The sequence below is a fragment of the Poecilia reticulata genome, linkage group LG2 (assembly GCF_000633615.1).
Source record: "Poecilia reticulata strain Guanapo linkage group LG2, Guppy_female_1.0+MT, whole genome shotgun sequence".
NCBI classification, from domain to species: Eukaryota; Metazoa; Chordata; class Actinopteri; order Cyprinodontiformes; family Poeciliidae; genus Poecilia; species Poecilia reticulata.
In genome coordinates, this window is record NC_024332.1 from 31,690,436 (window position 1) to 31,711,115 (window position 20,680).

Consider the following 20,680-nt stretch of genomic DNA (forward strand, 5'->3'; position numbering starts at 1 on the left):
TATATACATATTCGGTTTGGTTAAACTGTGCTATTATTTCTTACAGTTAATTGATGGTCACCCATCCCATGCCGTCAACGTTCCCTTCCTGAGGTCTCAGATTGGCATAGTGTCACAGGAACCAGTTTTATTTGACTGCAGCATAGTAGAGAACATCCAATATGGAGATAACACTCGGACTGTTGCCATGGAGGAGGTTGTGGAGGCTGCCAAGAAGGCCCATCTTCATGACTTTGTGATGGGTCTACCAAATGTGAGTGGAAATGCATTATTTTAATAATGACATTTTAAAATAACTACTGTAATTATCATGTTATTGTGTTCACTTAGTGAATAAACTGAACAAAAAACGTTGTCATGTCCTGGTTAATGCTAGTTTCCTATGATGAAGATGTTAAATCTTAATTTGAGTGTTAAAATATTTTTTTCTTCTTCTTTTTAAGTCAGTCATCAACTGGAAAGAGTAGTCATCTATCAGGTGGAAAGCTAAGGGTTTGACTCCAGCTTTCTGCCCTTCCACATGTTGATGCGATCCTAAGCATTTAACCCCAATCTGCCCATCAATCTGTTTATGAGGGCATGCATGTGTGCATCTTCATTAGTGAAACTTGGTGATTGGGTGTCTAGTACCAAGCAGTATGATTAGAAACATTCTGCATAAATTAATCCCATAATATTATAATAAGCTTTTTATTTGATTTAGACCTACACAATGCTTTTGGTTATATGAAAACAAATCATCCCTTTTAAAAAAAACGAGTTGTCTACAAATTTGATTATTTTATGCATAATGTTTACTTAGGTGGCTTTATCACCTTTATTGTGATACAACATGTCCTTTTAGCTCAACTTTATACTATTTTGTGTTGGCCTGTCACATATATCAGAATAAAATACATTGAAGCCTGGAGCTAAAATGTCACAAAATGTAAACAAGTTTAAAGGGTATTTCTACATAATGATGTGTTATGGAGAACAAATGATAATCATGTTACTTTTTCATTCTCTTTACCACTTGAACACACTGGTAGAAATATGAGACTCAGGTTGGTGCCCAGGGTTCACAGCTGTCAAGGGGACAGAAGCAACGCATTGCTATCGCCAGAGCCATTGTCCGAAACCCCAAAATCCTGCTGCTAGATGAGGCGACTTCTGCTCTGGACACAGAGAGTGAACAGGTGAAATAAATAAATAAATAAATAAATAAATAAATAAATAAATAAATAAATAAATAATAAAAAAACAAACTTAGCTACATTGACAAAAGAGATTCAGCTGAACAAAGTACATTTTCTTTTACGTGCATTCAAAATGCCCTTGCATGAAACCCCAAAAGTATTTTGTCTTGATAGAGCTTTGTTTATCTGCAGACTGTTCAGTCTGCGCTTGATGAAGCAAGAAAAGGACGAACCTGCATTGTCATTGCTCACCGGCTCTCCACCATCCAGAATGCAGACATTATAGCGGTAATGTCCCAAGGAGTGGTCATCGAACAAGGCACACATGATAAACTCATGGCTAAGAAGGGAGCATATTACAAACTGGTCACAACAGGAGCTCCGATCAGCTAATCACTTGGAGCAACAAACAATATTAAGAATCTTTGATAAAATAAATCAGTACATCACTGTGAATTCAATGGTGTTGTGGTGAATACATGCATGTTTAAAACCAGAAGGTAATAATTTGAAATTGAGTTTTTCTGTGTCTAAAAAATGCATTTTTATACACTTTCATATCATTAAAAGATACAAACAACTGCAATGCAAGGCAATGTTTAGCAAGGTTAAACAGTCTTTCAACAAATGCTTCTGATGTGCTCCCTGGTCCAATTTCAGTTATTATGGCATTATTTGTCTCCTAGAGAAAAGAACATAGGTAACCTGTTTTATTCTGAAGTTGCTATCTTTGTTAAAACAAAGTTAAAAATTATACTAATAATTTTTGCTTTTTGAGGTTAAGACTTTATTGTATACAATATTTATATGTTTATTGTTATGTTATGTAAATTGAGGGATTAAAAAAAACGATACCTGCATCTGACTATTTGTGTCTTTTAAAATAGTTTTAAAATAGTCTTTATATAGTAAAACATAATTCTAAACTAAAGAAAATAAAACATTTGATTTTGAACTTTAAAAATCTGCAACTCACATAATAATCCAAATTTTGAAGATTTGGATTTTTGAAATGTTTTTTTTCCCCCTTCTCTTTCCTTTTTCTTTGTTTTAGTTCCTACATACCTTTCAATGCATTTTGACCAAATCATCTTTTGGTTGTAATGCCTATACATCAATGTTTACTTCATTATCATCAGTACTATTTTACTTTTCATTGTAGTTAAGCTTGACCACAGCTAGCCTCATCTTTGTGATTGCTTTGGGCCCCCTGCTCTCCTGGATTCCCTCAGACAACTTTAATTAGCACAGAGTTAGAAATCACATAAAATCATTGCTATGAAGCTCAAAATTGAGCTGTTTCCACTGATCGTTCTTGAGATGTTTCTACAACTGAAATGGATTTCACCTCTGGTAAATTGGACTTGACGTGAAAATGACACATCTGTTTATATAAGGTCCCACAGTTGACAGTACATGTCACAGGTTAAACACCAAGCATAAAATCACAGGAGCTGTTTGTTGTCCTCCAAGACAGGATTGTCTTGAGGCTCAAATATCTCTACTGTTTTGAAGGTTTAAATTATCTCAGTGGCCTCCACTTGATTTCAAGGGGTGTGCATAAGACTGACAGGACACTGTCATAAATATCACATACCATCTGTCATAAACATGAAGGAGTCTTCATGAATCTTTGCTAAATCTATGCTTTAAAAGTGCCATCATTTACTGAATGACGCTTCATGACAACAGTCATAAACATTCATGAAGATTCCAGGTGTTATGTCATGTTTGTGATACTGCCGTGCAGTCTTATCCACACCCCTTCAAATAAAGTGTTAGCAAAGCCATTCCTTAATAAGAGCTTCATGGCATCTTGTCTGGACTTTGCCAAAAAAAGAACGTAAAAATCTCTCAGATTATGAGAAACAAAATTATCTGGTCTTATGAGCCAAAAGTTGAACTCTTTGGTGTGAAAGTCAGGCTCACCTTTTCACCAGGCCAATATCATACTTACAGTGAAGGATAGTGGTGACAGCATTGTGCTATTGGAATGTTTTGAGACAGCAAAAACTGGCAAACTAGTCAGGGTACAGGGTAGACGAATGCAGCAATGCACACTACAATGACATCCTGGACCCAGAATCCTGAAGTTTTATTTCAGCTTTGGCAAAGAGCCTTCTCTCTCTCAAAGCAGTTACATCATTYAGCGCTGGGCCTCAGGTGCATCCGATGCTAAGCAACCAGAGACTGAGAAAAGATGAAATGGGTCTCTACTCAGGAGTTTAATTAATCCATATAATCTGGTTACATCAGAGACTCTGTTCTGCATCATTACTTTTAAATTGATTAATATCTGAATTTTCCCAGAGAAACTGCTAAGAGACACACAAGAGATTATGTAATGCACCCTGAGCAGGATGTACACATTGGCAACGCAAACAGAGAGAAGTATGTGGGTGATTCTGTTAATTTAACAAAGTCAAGGACTTGAAGAAGCATAAATGTTTGGTAATATGTTCCAAAGATAAACTTTATGGTGTATTCACGTTTTAAAATTGTATTTGTATTTTTATAACCCCTTAACAAAATAATATTATGCTATCACCAATCTGCATCTTATGTAAGAAGTGTTCATAAGAAATTTTGACTAATGCAGAGAAGGTTTTTCTGTTCAAAGTTAGAAAGTTGTTTTTTAACAATTAACCAATTATTTATTTGATTCATGTTTAGAGCAAACACAGAGATTCATAAATTGACAAACTCTGCTTCTAAAGTGTTTAAATCGTCATGTTGTAGGATTGTGCATAAATAATTTTCATTATTGTAAATTAGATTAGCCTTCCTTTCAAAATACAGTAGATGCAATACCAAGAACACATACATAACTTGAGAAATCTTCTCATCATGACTGGGATCAAATTATACAAATGTATTATTTAAACAAAAAAATTTTAAATTTTTTCCCATATAAATTGCAGTTTCAGTGCTTCTGTGTCGATCATCATTTTCTACAAATTATAACAAAAAGTATTAAGAACAAAGGCTGCAAAAAAATAAACAGTCCTTTTATTTTCTAACAGAGTTTTCTCTCATCGTCTCTGATTAGCAAACAAACACAATAAGGTATGACAGCAACAACGCCAAAAGGAACTGAAGCACTTTTGCAAAATGACAGTACATAAAACAGAGCCTCGCTGTGATTTGGCATCTTGACGAGGTCATACAGCTGCAGGAAGGTGAGATTTGCAGTCATACATAAGAGTTTAAATACAGTATTGCAGCCGTTTTTTCCCTTACAGCTTTGAATGAACATCTCAGAGTTCACCGCAAGTCCTAGACCAAACAAGGCTCCCAGGTTCCTGCATAGTCCGGCAAAGGGTGTGGTGTCTAGATGGATCCAGTCTGGGTTTGCACACCACATCTTGGCTTTGGCAACCGACCATAAAGGATCAAAGTCCAGAAGCTTTAGGAGCAAGTAAAAACAAATGGCAAACGAGAGAAGAAAAACATTGACCAGGAGGTACCGTTTTAGGCTTGCATTATAGATCCAGGTAATGTGGTCAAAGGCTTCAGCAACAAGCATACCTAAACATTGTAAAGATTAGAAAAAGATTGTCATCTCACATGTAAAGCACATCTGATACGTGTTAACATGTGACAACTGAGCAGAACGTACCAGTGACAAGACCGAGAACAACTTGATGAGGGAAGTGAGTTGCAATGAAAACTCTGGAAATGCAAACACTTATCTGAATGACCCAGAAAGCTGTCCAGAGAATGGACCTCAAGAGATGAAACCTGCAGAAAAAAAAAAAAACGTTAGACATTCTGATGTAAAACCTGCTTCTGACTTTGTGAAAGCATCACATAAATGTCCACCTTTGAAAGCTCCAGACAGAGGAGACGCAAGAGGACCTGGTGAAGGCTAGAGCAGAAGTGACCATCACATACCACACACATGATGAGCCCATAGCGTGACCAGATGGACTACCTGTAAAAACATAAATCAATGAAAGTGTTTTTTGGAACAACATTCTTAAACTCAACACAAACCTACTTACCAGGTCCTGTTTCACACGTAATGTGAAACTGATCCAGATATGGCTTTGAGCTGTTCTGGAACAAGTGGGTTTCGTGAACCCACCAATAAGGTCTCTGTCCGTACAGAATCCTGAGTAAGAAGATGTTTGATTTGAATTTCTAAGCTCATACTTTTAAAGATAAAATGCCATTATCCGAGTAGACTTACCACTTGAAAATAAGATTGAACCAGTCTCCAACAACAGCCACCCATATCATCTTAGTGCCAACATTATGGCTGAGATGGAACCAGAGAGGGAAATAGACATAGAAAATATTACGAGGGTCACCCACTGTTGACATGAAACTGAGGAAGCTGTTGTATTCTCTGTAGTTGTTCTGCAGATGCTGTATAATTAGGACACCTGATGTATGAATAAAATCCATCATGTTTCCTTTCTTCGAGCAGCTGGTTTCTTTTCAGCACCAGTCAAAGCAGCATCATGATGCCCTACCTCTCTTAGCAACTCTTTTATATTGCAAACTGGGCATCACAAATCATTCATCAAAGCCATGGAAACAAGAAGTAAGTACAAGTTGTCTGAGCTCATATGGAATATAATAATGTGTTCCCAAGTCATGAGAGGTCAGCGTTTTAAGACATGTTTAAAAGACTGTGTACAACATGACAGTGTCATTAGGATATTTCCCAGAACATAGCTTGTACAGATGTTAAATATTAGCCACTGCAAACAAGAGAGAGAGAGAGAGCACTTCGCGTAACCTTCTGCACCACTTCAGCCTGATTAATACAGTCATTTTCAGTGACCATAGCAACAAAATGGGCTTCCCTTTAAAAAACAGAGCCCATCTGGCCTCCTCTGCTGAGGTTACTGGGTACAATGATTCTCAGAGGGTTTCTGGACATCAGATTATAAAGTTAGATTTCTTAAAAATCCCAGTTAAATTTGGCACTGAGTTGGAAACTTAGTGTCATTAGTCAACCATATTATAAGCAAGGTCATATTTTTTCCCAATCTATTAGCCCTATGTATTGGGCCCTATGTATAGGACCTCTCAAAAAGCAATAGAATATCCATTGTTACCCCACAACCCCCTCCATATTCTCTCCAAAAAGCTTGTGTTGCCCCCAGATAAAATGACATCCTGAGTCATGAGCCATGATAAAAATAATAAAAACCCTTCACTGCTCATAGAGACAGAAAATAGCTGATTTTAGTTTCTTAGAACTCCCTTCAAGCTGCGATAGTAGCGCTTCTCACTCCTTCAGACTCATGGGATCTTGATGTCCACAACAAAATTCTAAATTTACTTTAATTTCAAAGAGTACTTTGAGACTCTGTCGCTTTATCCTGGAACTATGGAACTCTATTAATCAAGCTCTCTCCAATCGAATTACATTACATCTGAAATACTTTTAAAAGATTCTTGGACAAGATGGATGTTGCAACATGTTTGTTACTTGCAACAAACATGTTCTCCGTGAAAACTATAGTTTTTTTCTCCCACACATCAGATTATGTCAGGACACATGACTGTATATGAACAGCTAACTTCTCTAGCAGTGACATTTTGTGGATTATGCTCCTTGAAATAGGTGTCAAATATGATCTGCTGGACAACCGCCTGCCAGTTCTTCACTATCATTGGTTAGGCTGTGACATGGACACCTCAATTTTTTTGCTGTAAAAATGTTTTTCTTGTTGGTGCTCTGTAATATTTTAATGTTATGAGAAACTGAATTTCGGGCTTTAATAGTCTGCTATTATAATTAATAGAAGTAAGAACTTGAAATACACCCCGGGTGAAACGAATCTGTGTGAAGTTGCTCATATTTACCACCAGGAGGAGTATGAGATCGTTGGGCTGCATGGCTTCACAATGAATTTCAACAGAAAATCCCGATAAAAATAATAGTAGTTTCAATAATAGTTTGGTAAGTAAAAACATGAAGGAAGCACTTCACCTTGTGAATTTTGAGACTTTATGAACCTGAGTACAACATCATTTTTAAAAGGGCGTCAAATTGAAAATACGTCATTTCCGGCGTACAGTAACCGCCCTCTGTGTACAAACCGCGGATTTTTGAAAGTTACCATTTATGTTGTTGCGATTATTAGTCAGACGGACAGCATATTGTTACACTCTTAAGCAGGTGAGTAATAAATCCATGTCCTGACAAATTGACACCTTTTGAACAAACAGCCGAATTTGTGTCACGGTAATGCTGAATGGAGGTAAACTACGTTATGGCTACCAAGCTGATTATTTTACCCAGTTAGCATAGCTGCTAACATGCTAACGTTGCTACGTAAATGGCTTTGAAAATAGTCACTATGGAGCTACAGATGTTGGTTATTTGTGTTGCTGTTTAAATAAAATGCATTATGAGCGTAAGATGTTGCGTAGATATGTTAAAAATTCAAACTGCTGTTTGTGTTTTCATAACTAGTTGCAATCTCACATGCTAACATTGTACTAAGCTTATGAGACGAAACAAATTTTCACGAATAAAACAACGGTTTTTGTTTGTTTTGTTGTCCCGAAGATTAACCCTCCTTTTCATTTACTTCCAATAAATCGGCCTTTTTGTTTGTAAATGGTTCAATCTTTTTGAGACATTTTCTTTTAATCAATGACTGTTTTTATGTTTCTACCATATTATCTGAGACTTATCCTTCACCACGATGGGTGCATCTCCCCCGATCTCTTGTATCTTCATCGTTTACCAGGAGCAAAATAATTGCGTTTGCATATATTTTACAACAAAGCAAAAACTGTACATTTTGCTGCCAAAGATTTGTTTCATTACAGAAGAGATATTATCGCGCAATTAATTATTCTGATTTTGTTACATAGAAGTGAGCCCTATTGTATTGAGACTTTTACCTAACCTGTTCAATGTGACGATATTAGGGCCGCACAGTATTATAAAAGAATGCAACAAGCAATAATATTGCTAAAATTTGCAATCAAAATATGACTTGGTCATTCTCAATGTGCATAGTGCACAACAGGATGTTGCAAGAACAATAAATTAATTTGTTTTTTTTCCCCTTCACTTTCAGCCTTAATCTTATAAAAGTCTGGTAAATTAACCCTCATTACCATAATATTCAACTGGTTAAAACATGCAGGGTTTGTGGTGCATAAATGCATGTCGATTCCTGTTTTGCAATGATTAATAAGCTGCTTTTTGTTTTTCAGAAATTACAGATTGTGTCAGAACATCATGATGTCTATTACCGACCCAAGCATGAGTGACAGGTTCACCAGTTCATTGGAGGAAATCCACAATAATCACCTTAAATCGTATGCAGAGATAATTGACACAATTTCAGAGTTATCTCACAATCAGTTTGTAAAATCCGCTGTTGGTAAGTTTAATTTTATTAATCATATTTTGTGGAATAAGCTATTACGATATCTCAAATGCACAATTTAATCAAACAAACAACTAATATGATAAAAAATATAAATTTGAACAAATCCAAAAGTTTTTATAATAATACATCACATTTTTAAAGCGCTTTTTTTGGACACTCAAAGATGTTTTTTGTTAAGGTACGTAAATGATATTGGAGCTATTCCATTATAGTACACTCATGTCACTTGTGTTTCATAAATTTGCTTCTGTTCCTTCAAAATACATATTTTCGGGGATTAAGAAACGGACAGAGAAATCTAAGAGAGAAACTGGAAATCAATAGAGTTGACAAAGACTAATCTTGGGGTTCCCTAGTTAGTTAATGAAATGACTCTTAATTTAACTGTTAATTTTAATATTTTTTCTCGGCACAGACACGTGTTTGAAGAAAGGCAAGGATGACAAGAAGCTGTTTGAGACGATACAGGAATTTAAAACGGGTAAGTTTCTCTCCCAAACCACCGTAACCTGTGGATTAGAATGGTCCTGCAAATGCATCTAACATCACACAGATGTTGTTGTGCAATTCTAGAGAACAGTGAGCGTTCCCCCCTGATTTCTTGTTCCAGCAGTTTAAGGGAAAAGGAAAGTATTTGAAATGCGTCCTCAAAACATTCAGTTCGCTTTCATCTTGTTTTGACACATTGTCTCTGCAGACCTGGAGAGAAAAAAAATGGCACTGAAGGAGAAACAGCGCGCCATATCAGAGGTGACGTCTGAGATTCAGGAAAAAGAGATGCAGAAAGAGCACATCATCCTAAAAATTCAGAGACACAAAGAAGACCAAATGAAGAGAAAAGACTGTAAGATGTGACTTTTTTTCAATATCGGAAATAATAATAATTGTAATTAATAATACACACACTACTTCAGTATTTTAAATTCTTCTTATGAGATGTAGCTTACAATAATCTCACTTATGTTCCGTATTTCAGTAATCGAGTCTCAGAACAGAGCAAACAAAGACAGACTGAGAAACCTCCAGAAAGCCAGGCTTGTTTTCCAGGATCATTTGGGGCTGGAAATTCGAACGATTATCAACAAGACGCAGATGGTCAAAGGTAAGCCAAGCAGACTAAAAACAGCACTCTAATACTGTTCCACAGAGTTGGAGAAAACTGTTCCTGCTGTTAAAATTGTTAAGATACTGAAGGACGTGATGAAAGGACTGAGGTTGTCGGTGGCTGTATGGCGCATAGTACTCTATTCCCACCATTCCCACCTGTTGCTGCACAGGTGGGAATGGCTGATGGCTACTTATGTCCCTAGTAGCACTGTGTTGTTCTTGGTGAAGTTTAATTTCTGCACAGTAACCATTTGAAAACTACTAATCAATGTCACAGATAATTTTGCTCAAGTCTTTAAGTCAAACTCAAATAGCAAAAAAATAAATGTAATATATTATGATAAAATAGTTAAAATCAGTGGGTTCCAAATATACATCTCGTCAGCTTCATTTCATTTTCTGTGAAAACGCACAATCACTTTACAGCACACGAGCTTAAACACTTTCTCCTTTTCTTCTTTCCTCTTTATCGAAGAAAACTTAATGAAGGATGAAAGATTATGCAAGACCTGATCATGCTGCATAAAATCTATTGAATTAAAACAAAGGCCTCGACTCTGTATTTGCGTGTTGCCGTGGTGATGTGATAAATTAGTTGAGTTAATTGCCTCTTTTCTCCCACCTCCTCTAACACACAAACAAGACTCAATCTCTTCATACAATCCTGGGATTACTCTGTTAGGCCAACTTTCTGGATCAGAAAGTTGGAATAATGACTTTCTAAAATAAATATTACAGAAGTTTAGTTTTGCTTTTTACTTTTTTAATAGGTGAAAAGTTGCAGTTTATTTTCCGAAACATCAGTCTCTCTGACCAGGACAGCGCTTACGTCATTACAATGGGGCTTAAAGAAAATGGATCTTACCAGAGTAAGTCACACAAATGTTCTCTGAAGTTTATGCTAATTTTATATACATAAAGAAACATAATTGATTCTTCTAATATCTAGTAATAAAGTATTGAATATTTACAGTTGTGTCTAGCGATCCAGCACTCGAGTGCTTGCCAATCTTGGAAAGCCGACTCCAGGAGACCAATAATTTACCAGCATTCCTGGCTAATGTCAGAAAGGAGTTCATCTCTAAGGCTCGCTCCTGAGATTTCACGGTATGCTTACAAAAGGCGGTGGTGTTTCTACTGCAATGCAGACTGACGGAAACGATGGTTACATTGAATTTGATCAAAGGGATCATATTCTGATCATATCATATTCTGATCTGTAACCAAATTGTCAACTTTGTCAAGAGGATGAATTTGCTTTTAAATTTCAGATGTGTTTTTACTCAAGTTCTGCCTCTTACAAAATGTATATATTAGATCTTCAACATGTCATGTCAAATAACTAATCATTTAAACGTAAACAGTTTTAATTTATTTTTGTTCTAAAATCAGTGCTCATTTTACAAACATCAGGAACATCAGTGTTTTTCCCCTTGTGCATATTATTTTCTGTTTGTTGTAATAAACTACATGTTTTTAAAAGTATTCTCACTCTTTGAGTTTTGTCTGCACATGTATTGTAAAAACAGTTTGTTATAAAAGTGCACAAACAGCATTAATGCTAAACATACAAAGAAATCATAAATGAAGATTGTCAGAAGATCAATTTCAAAGTTACATTTTTTTTCAATGTAGAAGACCTGAATAAAATATCACGCATGCAGGCTTTAAATGTTAAGAGGCTTTTTTCCCATTTGTAGTCCAGTCATTCAGGCATCAGATGATTTGCTGGTGTTCAGTACAGGTAGCTCCTCAACATAGCTTGATGGGAAATGGCCTTTTCGTTCATCAAGAGCTCCAATCCACCAACCATTTTCTTCCTTTTTATAAATGTCCAGAACATCACCTGAGAAACATGTTTGTTTTTTTTTTCAGTAAAGAGTTCAGTTGTTATTTTGATGATCAACTTTAAGAGAACAGCTTACCTTCTTTGAAAGTCAGTTCATCTTCGTGTTCAGGTGTGAAATTATACAGGGCTTTGCATTTTCCGATGCTGCACAGCACGGCTGCTGTTTGATCTGTTAAATATATATTTCATACATTCAACTTGACATGTAATCTGACACAGTAAATGGAAAACTGTTCTGTGATGTGCTGAATGAATGACCTTCTGTTTTGTCATCATCTCTGGTTGGCAGAGTGTCATTTCCAGTGCTTCCACTGCATTCTGCTGTGTCCTGAGTTGGTGTTGTGGAAGTGATCTGGTCAGCAGTGTTTGGTTCTGGTTTTACAGCTGGTTCTGTTGGAACCTGAATTGGTCCTTTATAAATGATGGAAGCTCTTATTGATTGTTGACTTCTTAACGGCGTCTTTCGGAGTTTTACTGGACGGCTCAACTGAACAATGCTATGCTCACAGTCCTTAGAGGAAAAAAAAAAAGGGCAGGACTCATTATTTACCTTTTTAAAAGGAAGGTGATAGAAATGTGGGATAACTATGTGGATGATTTCAAATAATGATGCTGGCCTTAGGAAATAATTGACACTTGTCTGTAACTGAAAATCAATCAGCTAGAATTTTGTGTAAAAGTTTCAGGGAATTTTTTTACTTGCTACCAATATTCCAGACTTTCTTTTATGTTTTTTTTTTTTTAATCCTTTGGAGTTCTCAAAACCACTGAATTTTGGGGACGTTGTTCTGTGTTCTCAATCTTATTCTTCAAGCATTGATAGTTTTCTCCACTATCTGTAGTGTTTAGTCAGCAGTGCTGTCTAACATTTTGCTGATCAGGTGAAAATGTCAAAATGAGATACATTTTTAAATGGTCCAACTATTTGTCGATTAATTTAATTTTCACCTGATTTAATTTAACTCGTTATTATATAATGGGAAGCAATGTTGCCTGAGTATTGTTAAAAAAGGGGTGCAGTTTAAAGTAATTCAATATTGTATTACATATTGTATATATTTTGCATTTATTGTTTACAGTTTCTTAATATCGAACTTTCTCTGTGTAGCTGCGGTGTGGGTCAATCTTTTTTTTTAATACGTTTGCTTTATTTAGCTGGCTTTAAGAAAGTCAAATTTGTTAATGTTTCATACAAAAGTTTTCATTTTGCACTAATCTTACCTTATCTTTCCATTTGAAAATGCTGCTACCAAATCGTTCAGATGTCTTGGGTGTCTCTTCAAATTCAGAGAGGCATAAGGAGAGTTTGTAATGAGTGGCCTCCAGGAGGTCCAGTTTGAGAGTATTCTGCAGTAAACAAATGGCATTAGTGACTACTTGACAGTCTATCCCCCCCCCCCCCCCCCGGCATTAAGCACGTCTTTGGGAGCATTTTTGCATGCTTCCCCTCAATTACCTCATCACGGAGCTCCTCAGTTTCCTCAAGGTTCTTCTGATTTGAAAAAGATGAACATTCAGTGTAGGTCTTGATCAGTTTTTCAATTCCTGTATAATAATAATCAGGCATTAGAATGATGCCACATAACATCTTTATGAGTCATGTATAAATTATTACATATAGTTACTGACTTACCTTCACATTCTTTCTTGGTCTTAGTAATGTTTTCTTCGAGACGCTGGAGTTTCAGCTTGATCGCGTCTTTTCTTCTGTCTTTGGTCATCAGTGATTTGCTATCCTCCTCCTGAACAAACAAGCAAATTAATAATTTCACAAGTTATATAAGCTTTAGGTGGAAATTCCTGTTTCACATAGTTGATTTAGATTTGTTTCTCCCATCATTAAACACTTAAAAAGCTGCATCTTATATGTGTTGATATGTCTTTGTCTGATAACATGCTTGCTCTAAAATATTGAAGTGTGAAAAAACAGAAGAAATTCTTTGCAAATAAACCAAAATTAAGCTCCTTACTTGTATCACCTTTTTAGCGCTTATTGCCTTTACTTTGATTTATTGGTAAACTATATGTTTAGCTTCCGGTTTTTATTTGATGCTTTTATTTTGATAAGACAACTTCCGCTGTACATATAGAACGGCAGCTTAACAACAAAGAACGGAACAAGTTACAACAGTGTTGAAATGTATTTTGTTTTTAGCGGTCCCCTTAAGGGCACAMGGTATGTTTATTTTGTAAATACGGATATTTCTAATATTGGTCGGTTAAAAATGTGAACATGTAAACACTAAAGTATAGCTTGTGAATTGCAGTTGATATTTTTTTAATAGTTGAAAATAAAATGTTCAAAGCGTGTGGAGCATTGTCACTTTGACTGTACTGGCTGTATTTTTTGGGCAAGTTATGAAAATCAGATGGAAATTATTATTTCCTATCTACTAAGGTAGATAAGAGCAATAAATACACAACAAAACAAAATACTTACAAAATAATCAGCCATCAAAAACTCTATTTTGTTGTCTTCATTTGTGTTGCCACTTTCTTCCATCAGGGTTTGTATGTCTTTATCCACGTCCACCCTTTGGGCAGTCTGCTCTATCTGCTTTTGACCCTGGAATGAGCAGTAGTAGCTGCAGGTTAACGTGTGTTCTTTCAGGGATTCTATTTGTATTTGTGATCAGGATGCATTGAAGAGTTTCTTACATGCTTAAGTGTTTGACTGAAAGTAGACATGTGGAGGTTATATTTGCTCAAAAGGTTGCACAGAACTTCAATTCGATTTTTCTCCAGCTCTTGTGTGACCTAAGCAAAGCAGAAAGAAATCATACAGCTATTAACAAGCTCATTATTAGCATCACCCTCTGATAAACCACCCATTGCACAAAGCTGTGACAGGACTGCAGAACACACCTTTGCAAGGCAACATTAAGACTTTGATTTGATTTTCTCCTGTATTTTTAATCCCTGCATCATACAGGTCAACTAGCAGACTACATACAATGACTTGACTGTTTGAATTCAATGTTCAAACATTGTAGATTTTATTGGCATTTGATCGTCTACTGAAATGTCTTTTTTCTCTCTCACTGATTCAAGTTATTCTACATAAATTAGGACCTAGATAAATTATAACATTTAGTAAGGTGTTTTCCCACCTGACAGCAGTTTTTCAGAGTGTTTTGCAACTTCAGTCTCATCTGATGACCCTCCATGTTGACACTATAGTAATGTTCATCCACTATGGACTGCTGCTCTGCTGACTTAGTCAGTCTGTTACACATCTGCTGAGAAAAAATACCATGCAATTTCAATCTTCAACAGACATATTGATAGCTTTTCCAAAAATTATATTTTTCTTGATCCTAGGTGAGATAAAAGCAGTTTACCAACAGTATTCTGTACCTTCTGTTTTTCTTTCTCTGTGCTGATGTGCTTGTTGTTTTCTAGATAGTTGAAGAGTGCCTCGTGTTCTTTTGTCAGCCCGTGCAATCTTTTTTTCAGCTGTTTTAGTGCAGAGGAAACCAGGAGAAACAACATTTTATCAGTTCAACTTATTGCGAGCAGAGCATTGAGGATCTGTTGTTGAATCATTGAAGAAACGTGACTGACATAAGTTGAGTACTTTTTTTTAAGCATCTGTAAGCTGTTCCAAAGAGAGAATGCCATAAAAGGGTCCAACAGGAGGAGCAAAATATCTGTATGAGTACAATAAGTACTTCTTAGATCAAATAAAACTTTAATTTAATTACTGTAACTAGACAAATGTTATGTCTTCTTACATTTGTAAAGAGTTTTGTATGAATAATTGTAGGGGTTCTGGTTATAGAAGCTCATATTGCATTCCTTCAGGTTCTAATGTGTGTCTATTTTTATGTCTTTTTAATGCTGATGACATCTGTGATGAATCCACCGTTTTTTCTTGAAAGGTAACGTGGGACTGTGAGGACTGAGGTTATAAAGATTGTACAAATGACCACACCTGAGACAAGTCATAGGTAAATAAAGGAGGGATTAATCTTTGAACTGTGTTGTTATTCTTTTCCAAGGTTACTTTCCATTGAAACAGGACATGATGAATTACTAAAGATTGCTTTGTCTTTAGCTGAAGCTCACAAAATCACTTAAGTGCTTTACAATTTCAACTTTAAATGACTTTTCTCAAGTTTAAAAAGCTTACACACACTACTTCAGTATTTGAAATTCTTCTTAAGCTACATGACTTCCGTCAAACATTTAGGATTTCTTCCACAAACTTCTCACTGTAGTGAGAATTTGCTGGAACTTTGGCCCATTTCCCCTGACAAAACTGATGATTCACAGTTAGGTTTGTTGGTTGTGTTGCTCTCACACACACCCTTTCAGCTTTGCCAACAATTGTATAAGGTATCAAGGCTCGTGAAGGACACTCCAAAACATTATCTTTAATTTCTATGTACATCCTTGCAGTTAGGTGCTGTCGGTCAGATGCATTTTACTTATTTGTCACCAGCAGATTTGATCAACTCTACAAAATCATTGGTTTTGAATAATTTGCTGGTCTGTGGGACACAGATGAGTGTTAACACATCAGCAATGACTTTGAAGAAGCAATTGTTGCTTCCTGTTAATCTTGAAAGGGTAAGTGGGAAATGTTTTGATTTTTGAAGTCCATCCCTCTTGAAAGAGGGCATCGTGGCAGTTTTACTCAACATTATCAAGCATTACTTTACAAGTTAAATCTGACTGGACAACGAAGAAAAAACATTTTGGAAGGACTATAGGGAGAAAGAATCTTCTGGAAAAACTGTCCATTGGACATTGAAATCAAAGTAGAGCTATGTTGAGCTAATATCTAGTGCCCTGTTTGGTAATAAAAACCAACACAAACTAAAACCAGTATCTCACAGCATAACTGGTGAACAAGATGATGGAGATGTGATGATTTGATTTTGTTTTGCAGCCATACAAGGCCTGGTCAAACATTGCAGGCAATGAGTCTATTCTAAAGCCAAGTGTGTCACTATCTGTCTGACAGATGAAGCTTGGGCTAAATTGGTTCATGAAACAGACAATCATCCCAAACACACTACAAAATCTAAAGCATAATGACAGTACAAGGAAAGAAGGTGTTGCAACAGCCCAGTCAAACTTCACCCCTCAACCAGGCTAAAGATTGGACTAATTGTCCTTCAATTTTAAAAATGAGTTAGTACAGAAAATGAAGACATCAAGTAGTTGATGCTGACCTTAGTTGTGAGATAGTGTATAATGGGGTGTGCTTAGTTCTTCTCATGACTCTGTTGGCAGTCATAGAAACTTTCTTCACTGCCATTATCTCTAAAAATATCTAATAAAGTAACACAAAAGGTTTTATGACTTTAATTATCTGCATTTACTTTTTCTTTTATCTCTGCAAGGACATTTACCTCTTCATTGATCCTTGTTTTCAATAAGAAAAAATATTCCTACCTTGAGTTGCTCATTCCAGTTTGCTGTGAAAAGTTTTCCACTCCTTTCAATGGCAGTGTCAAGCTACCAAAACACAAGGAGGCTCTGATGAATATTAGAATTAATTGGAAGTAACGATTAAATGTTTTAGCACAGAGAGAAACAGTAGACTACACACAGGCCTTTTTCTTTTGCCGTGTTCATCTAAGACTTGACGGATTTCCTCAGTGGCCTCTTGTTGAAATGCATTTCCTAATGTTCTGAAAATAAAACATCAGACAGCATATATCAGCAAAATCTATTCAGAATGGGTCGTAGTGTAAGATCATGTCACAAGGTTAATCCAGGGTCAGATCTACCTGTGTGCGTCTGCTCTCGAGTACATCTCGTTTGACACTTGACACCAGGCGGTGTAGGTGGAACTGAGGGGGGAGCCAGCATGAAAAGGTTAGTGCTGTGGGCTAATTAACCTGACACCTGCTCATGTTTTGATCACATCTACATGCAGGGTGCATGCTATTTCTCATGATCCTATTATTGCTGTACACCACGCCGTAGCTCATCTCCTGGGAGTGAGTGGACATGTTTGACACCAAGCCCAGAAAAAAGGCAGAGCTAACTGAAAACTGACAACAACACGATGTCTCTTACTTTTTTGGCATTCCTTGGCATGCTTTGATTAGTTTCCCTGCCAGCTTGGCAAGGCCCTTGGAGTACGTAAGTTCCAGCTCAGCTCTAAAAGCGGGAAACGTTGCAGCAAAGGACAATACTTGTCAAACATAAGTGCTTTAACTGCAAAAAAAATAAAAGTGTTAAACCTACCTCTGCTGAAAAACTGTTTGAAGTTCTTTCAAATAGTTGTCTCCATTTTTTGAATACTGCTTCAGATTTTGATACAGGTGGTTATACTGAAAGAAGACATGTTCTATGAGTTTAAGTCCAGGGGAGGAAAAAAACCATGTGATCTGTCTAACACTAGGTTGCATTTCCAATCCTTTGCCTCCATGAATCTTAAAACCAAACATTACCCTTATTTTTAAGTTAGAGATACTTACAGAGCACGAGTCGATGGGGTCCTTCATCTTAAGGCCTCGGCAGTTAATTAACTTTGAAACTGGAACTTTGACCATTCTCCTCACAGAGCCACTCATGCGGAAATGCCCTGAGCTCTTGCTGGCGCGCAATAAACAGAAAAATTCCAGGAGGAGGGCCAAAGGACCTATAATGGTAAACTAAAGCTAGATGGCTAGTTAGTTTACTATAGATACAGTGGGAGGGAACAAAATGATCAAAACCATTCTTCTTTTGTAGTACATTAACTAAGTTTATTGCTGTTTTGTTTGTATATTTGAAGACTTGGCTTGTTTAAAATTGTGGGTTACTTTGTTACTTGAAATAGATAAAAGGAAAAACTTTTATTTATCATAATTATTGTATATTTTTGTTATTGACAAGATCATTACTAGAAAAAAAAGCCATTTAGCCCTTGAAGATTTAGAGGACAAAGTTTTCAACAGTAATTACATTACAGTTAGTTTCTCGTAAAAAAAAAATAATAAGTTTTTAAATTTCTTTAATAAATATTATTACTATTAATATCTTGCTTCCTCTTGCATATACACACTAGGACACATTTGATATAATTGCAATTTTTTTTATTATTGAATTATTCAAACAACTCATATATACCTCATGAGAGGACAAATTGCCTTTAATTTAATGATAACCAGAAATGTACGAGAATATCTAACAAAATGAATGGATAAAGAATACAGCATCTAGCCATACCTGATGCACACAGATACTACCGTTATTGACATCTCATATACATATTGAGTGAAGAATGTATTTCCAAATGTGCATAAACTTCACATTATCATTCATTTGTAAGTGATAAAAAAAAACAAACAAAGAAAACAACTCACGGTTTTGGCAAGTCTTTGGGGGTGTAGCAATAAAACTGAATCCGGCTAATACTCTGATGTTTAGGTGAAAAACACAGCTGTTTCTGTTTTAAGATTATGTCAACACTGACATAATGAGAAGAAGAAAAGATGTCTGACTAAAAACTTGAAAACATGTTCATCCAAATCAAATAACAAAAAAAAGACCAACTTAGCGGGGAAAACACCCGGTGCAGTGTGTCGAACTGCTGTAAATCAATGTAGCATGCTTCGACCATCAAGTGAAACGCTGTCATTCGTTGGCTAAATGAGTGTGTTTTACTGATTCCCTAAATTTGCCAGTGAGTGTAGTTTGATGCAAATATATAGCTGAAGAGAAATAAATTGCACAACAAAATTAGTAAAGAACCAATGACAAAACAGCATTCACATAAATCTATCAATAACTTACAAAGATGAGATGCTCATGTCTCCACCATATGCCTAAAGTCACTCTCCCACACACACACACACGCATACATATGCTGACACACAGATAAGTGGGGTAGTGTCTGCAGCATGGCTCCATTTGCGTGATATCAGCTCGGTCAGTGTTCGTCTGGGTACGGGACGCCTGTCAGGTAGCCGTTGGTCCCGTTTTTGTTGGTCCCGTTGGTGGTGCTGCTGTGGTGCTTCTGACTGGGAGGAGGGCTGTCGTCCTCATCAGAGCTGGACTCGATGTCACTGCGGTCATCTTTAGAAACCTGCAGAAATGAAATGATCGTTTAGAGATTTAATTTATCTACACTTTTTTAATTTGATCTTTTAAATGTGGTTGACATATTATGTGACTGTTAAAAATATGTATTTTTTAACAGATTAAAACAGGTGCTGGTTGAAATGATCTCACTCACTCTATTGTGTTTATTGGAATAAGAACTTGACGACTTGAGCCCTACTTGTGTTTCATTGCGTTCATAATAACACACTGATTATGTATCAATAAACACAGGCATTTTGCACTTAAAAACCTAAATCTGAAAACACTGTTGAACTCGAAATCACAACATTTTAACTGTGGCAGTTCATTTGATCTGAAAGAAACAGACAGAGGCTTTTGTTTACTTTTTTATCATGACTGTTAGTATTAAATGTCTAACACAGAACAACAATTTTGCATGTTTGCTGGTAATTTAAGTTAATTTAAGAGGGATCTGGTTTAAAACTCATTTTTACTTATTAATACCTAATGTTTTCTGTTATTATTGTTAGGAAAACATTTCTTAACCATTAGCCTTAGTTAGTCTGTGTTAGCATAGCTAAATTAATTGTTAGCACAATAATTTGAGCTTTTGTGGGCTAATATAAGATTTACCATGCTATATGTGTGGATACTACAAATGGGGTTCCAGCATGCAAAAATAAGTGTTAGCATAGCATGCTATTGTAAGTGTTATTAGGATGTGTATGTAGATTTTAGCATTGCTAATGCTTGAACTCATAACATGAAATAATTATATTCAGAGAACTTTCAAACAAATTCCATACACACACTGCAAAAAGTCCCCTTTCAAAAACAAGAAAAAAAAGTACAAAAACAGGGTATAATTTTCTTAAAATAAGAAAAATTATCTGCCAACAGAACAAGAAAATTTATCTTGTCAAGATTTTCTAAAACAAGAAAAAATATCTTACCAAGATAAACCTACAATATCTTAAAATTAGTGTATTTTTACTTAAAACAAGCCAATTTTACTTATACGAGTAAGATATATTATCTTATTTTAAGAAAAATTATCTCAAGTAAAGAAAATGTTACTTGACAGTGAATTTCTTGAAATAGCGTAAAATTTTCTTATTTTAAGAAAAATGTTCTATGTATTAAGAAAATAAATCTCATATATTCTATTT

The 20,680-nt window shown here is 35.8% G+C and overlaps 5 protein-coding genes across 9 annotated transcripts in view; 2 read left to right on the forward strand and 3 right to left on the reverse strand.

Annotated features, from left to right (window-relative positions):
- The window catches only part of abcb11a (ATP-binding cassette, sub-family B (MDR/TAP), member 11a), a 9,320-nt gene extending 7,686 nt beyond the window's left edge, over positions 1–1,634 (forward strand). The window contains exons 17-19 of the mRNA XM_008404115.2: positions 47–253; positions 1,032–1,178; positions 1,371–1,634. Coding sequence (XP_008402337.1) covers positions 47–253; positions 1,032–1,178; positions 1,371–1,571 — 555 coding nt within the window. The 3' untranslated portion in view covers positions 1,572–1,634. The remainder of the gene's footprint in view (positions 1–46; positions 254–1,031; positions 1,179–1,370) is intronic.
- A 2,560-nt stretch (positions 1,635–4,194) lies between these two features.
- LOC103461716 (glucose-6-phosphatase 2) lies at positions 4,195–5,591 on the reverse strand. Of its 2 annotated transcripts, XM_008404059.2 has the most exons (6): positions 5,371–5,588; positions 5,183–5,292; positions 5,001–5,112; positions 4,798–4,919; positions 4,646–4,706; positions 4,338–4,547 (listed from the first exon to the last, which is right to left on the reverse strand). In XM_008404059.2, the coding sequence occupies exons 1-6, from the start codon at positions 5,586–5,588 to the stop codon at positions 4,436–4,438; spliced, it is 735 nt and encodes a 244-aa protein (XP_008402281.1). In that variant the 3' UTR covers positions 4,338–4,435. The 2 variants fall into 2 exon arrangements, with proteins under 2 accessions (XP_017166369.1, XP_008402281.1); XM_017310880.1 differs by having other exon boundaries at positions 4,195–4,706; positions 5,371–5,591.
- Positions 5,592–7,194: 1,603 nt separating this feature from the next.
- Positions 7,195–11,140, forward strand: spc25 (SPC25 component of NDC80 kinetochore complex). The gene is made up of 7 exons (XM_008404060.2): positions 7,195–7,317; positions 8,370–8,539; positions 8,964–9,029; positions 9,246–9,392; positions 9,525–9,650; positions 10,426–10,524; positions 10,629–11,140. The coding sequence occupies exons 2-7, from the start codon at positions 8,395–8,397 to the stop codon at positions 10,751–10,753; spliced, it is 708 nt and encodes a 235-aa protein (XP_008402282.1). The 5' UTR covers positions 7,195–7,317; positions 8,370–8,394; the 3' UTR covers positions 10,754–11,140.
- Positions 11,141–11,257: 117 nt separating this feature from the next.
- nostrin (nitric oxide synthase trafficking) lies at positions 11,258–18,370 on the reverse strand. 4 transcript variants are annotated; one of them, XM_008404056.2, is made up of 16 exons: positions 17,942–18,369; positions 17,709–17,794; positions 17,538–17,621; positions 17,246–17,308; positions 17,065–17,146; positions 16,908–16,970; positions 14,862–14,960; positions 14,615–14,743; positions 14,163–14,261; positions 13,945–14,070; positions 13,138–13,246; positions 12,961–13,049; positions 12,726–12,851; positions 11,763–12,015; positions 11,581–11,673; positions 11,258–11,501 (listed from the first exon to the last, which is right to left on the reverse strand). In XM_008404056.2, the coding sequence occupies exons 1-16, from the start codon at positions 18,035–18,037 to the stop codon at positions 11,365–11,367; spliced, it is 1,734 nt and encodes a 577-aa protein (XP_008402278.1). In that variant the 5' UTR covers positions 18,038–18,369; the 3' UTR covers positions 11,258–11,364. The 4 variants fall into 4 exon arrangements, with proteins under 4 accessions (XP_008402278.1, XP_008402279.1, XP_008402277.1 ...); XM_008404057.2 differs by having other exon boundaries at positions 14,615–14,740; positions 17,942–18,368; XM_008404055.2 differs by having other exon boundaries at positions 14,615–14,740; positions 17,709–18,370.
- Positions 18,371–18,526: 156 nt separating this feature from the next.
- cers6 (ceramide synthase 6) overlaps positions 18,527–20,680 on the reverse strand; it is a 22,208-nt gene continuing 20,054 nt past the window's right edge. The window contains exon 11 of the mRNA XM_008404052.2: positions 18,527–19,533. Coding sequence (XP_008402274.1) covers positions 19,378–19,533 — 156 coding nt within the window. The 3' untranslated portion in view covers positions 18,527–19,377. The remainder of the gene's footprint in view (positions 19,534–20,680) is intronic.

Coding starts and splice junctions, on each gene's coding strand:
- nostrin (XM_008404054.2), bottom strand. CDS start 18,037: ATGAGTGGCTCTGTGAGGAGAATGGTCAAAGTTCCAGTTTCAAAGTTA. Junction 16,971..17,064: donor ACGGCAAAAGAAAAAGGCCT/GTGTGTAGTCTA, acceptor GTGTTTTGGTAG/CTTGACACTGCCATTGAAAG. Junction 14,262..14,614: donor CTCTGAAAAACTGCTGTCAG/GTGGGAAAACAC, acceptor TGCTTTGCTTAG/GTCACACAAGAGCTGGAGAA.
- LOC103461716 (XM_017310880.1), bottom strand. CDS start 5,591: ATGATGGATTTTATTCATACATCAGGTGTCCTAATTATACAGCATCTG. Junction 4,920..5,000: donor TCTGTCTGGAGCTTTCAAAG/GTGGACATTTAT, acceptor TTTTTTCTGCAG/GTTTCATCTCTTGAGGTCCA. Junction 4,707..4,797: donor TGTTCTCGGTCTTGTCACTG/GTACGTTCTGCT, acceptor TACAATGTTTAG/GTATGCTTGTTGCTGAAGCC.
- spc25 (XM_008404060.2), top strand. CDS start 8,395: ATGATGTCTATTACCGACCCAAGCATGAGTGACAGGTTCACCAGTTCA. Junction 9,030..9,245: donor GATACAGGAATTTAAAACGG/GTAAGTTTCTCT, acceptor TTGTCTCTGCAG/ACCTGGAGAGAAAAAAAATG. Junction 9,393..9,524: donor CCAAATGAAGAGAAAAGACT/GTAAGATGTGAC, acceptor TCCGTATTTCAG/TAATCGAGTCTCAGAACAGA.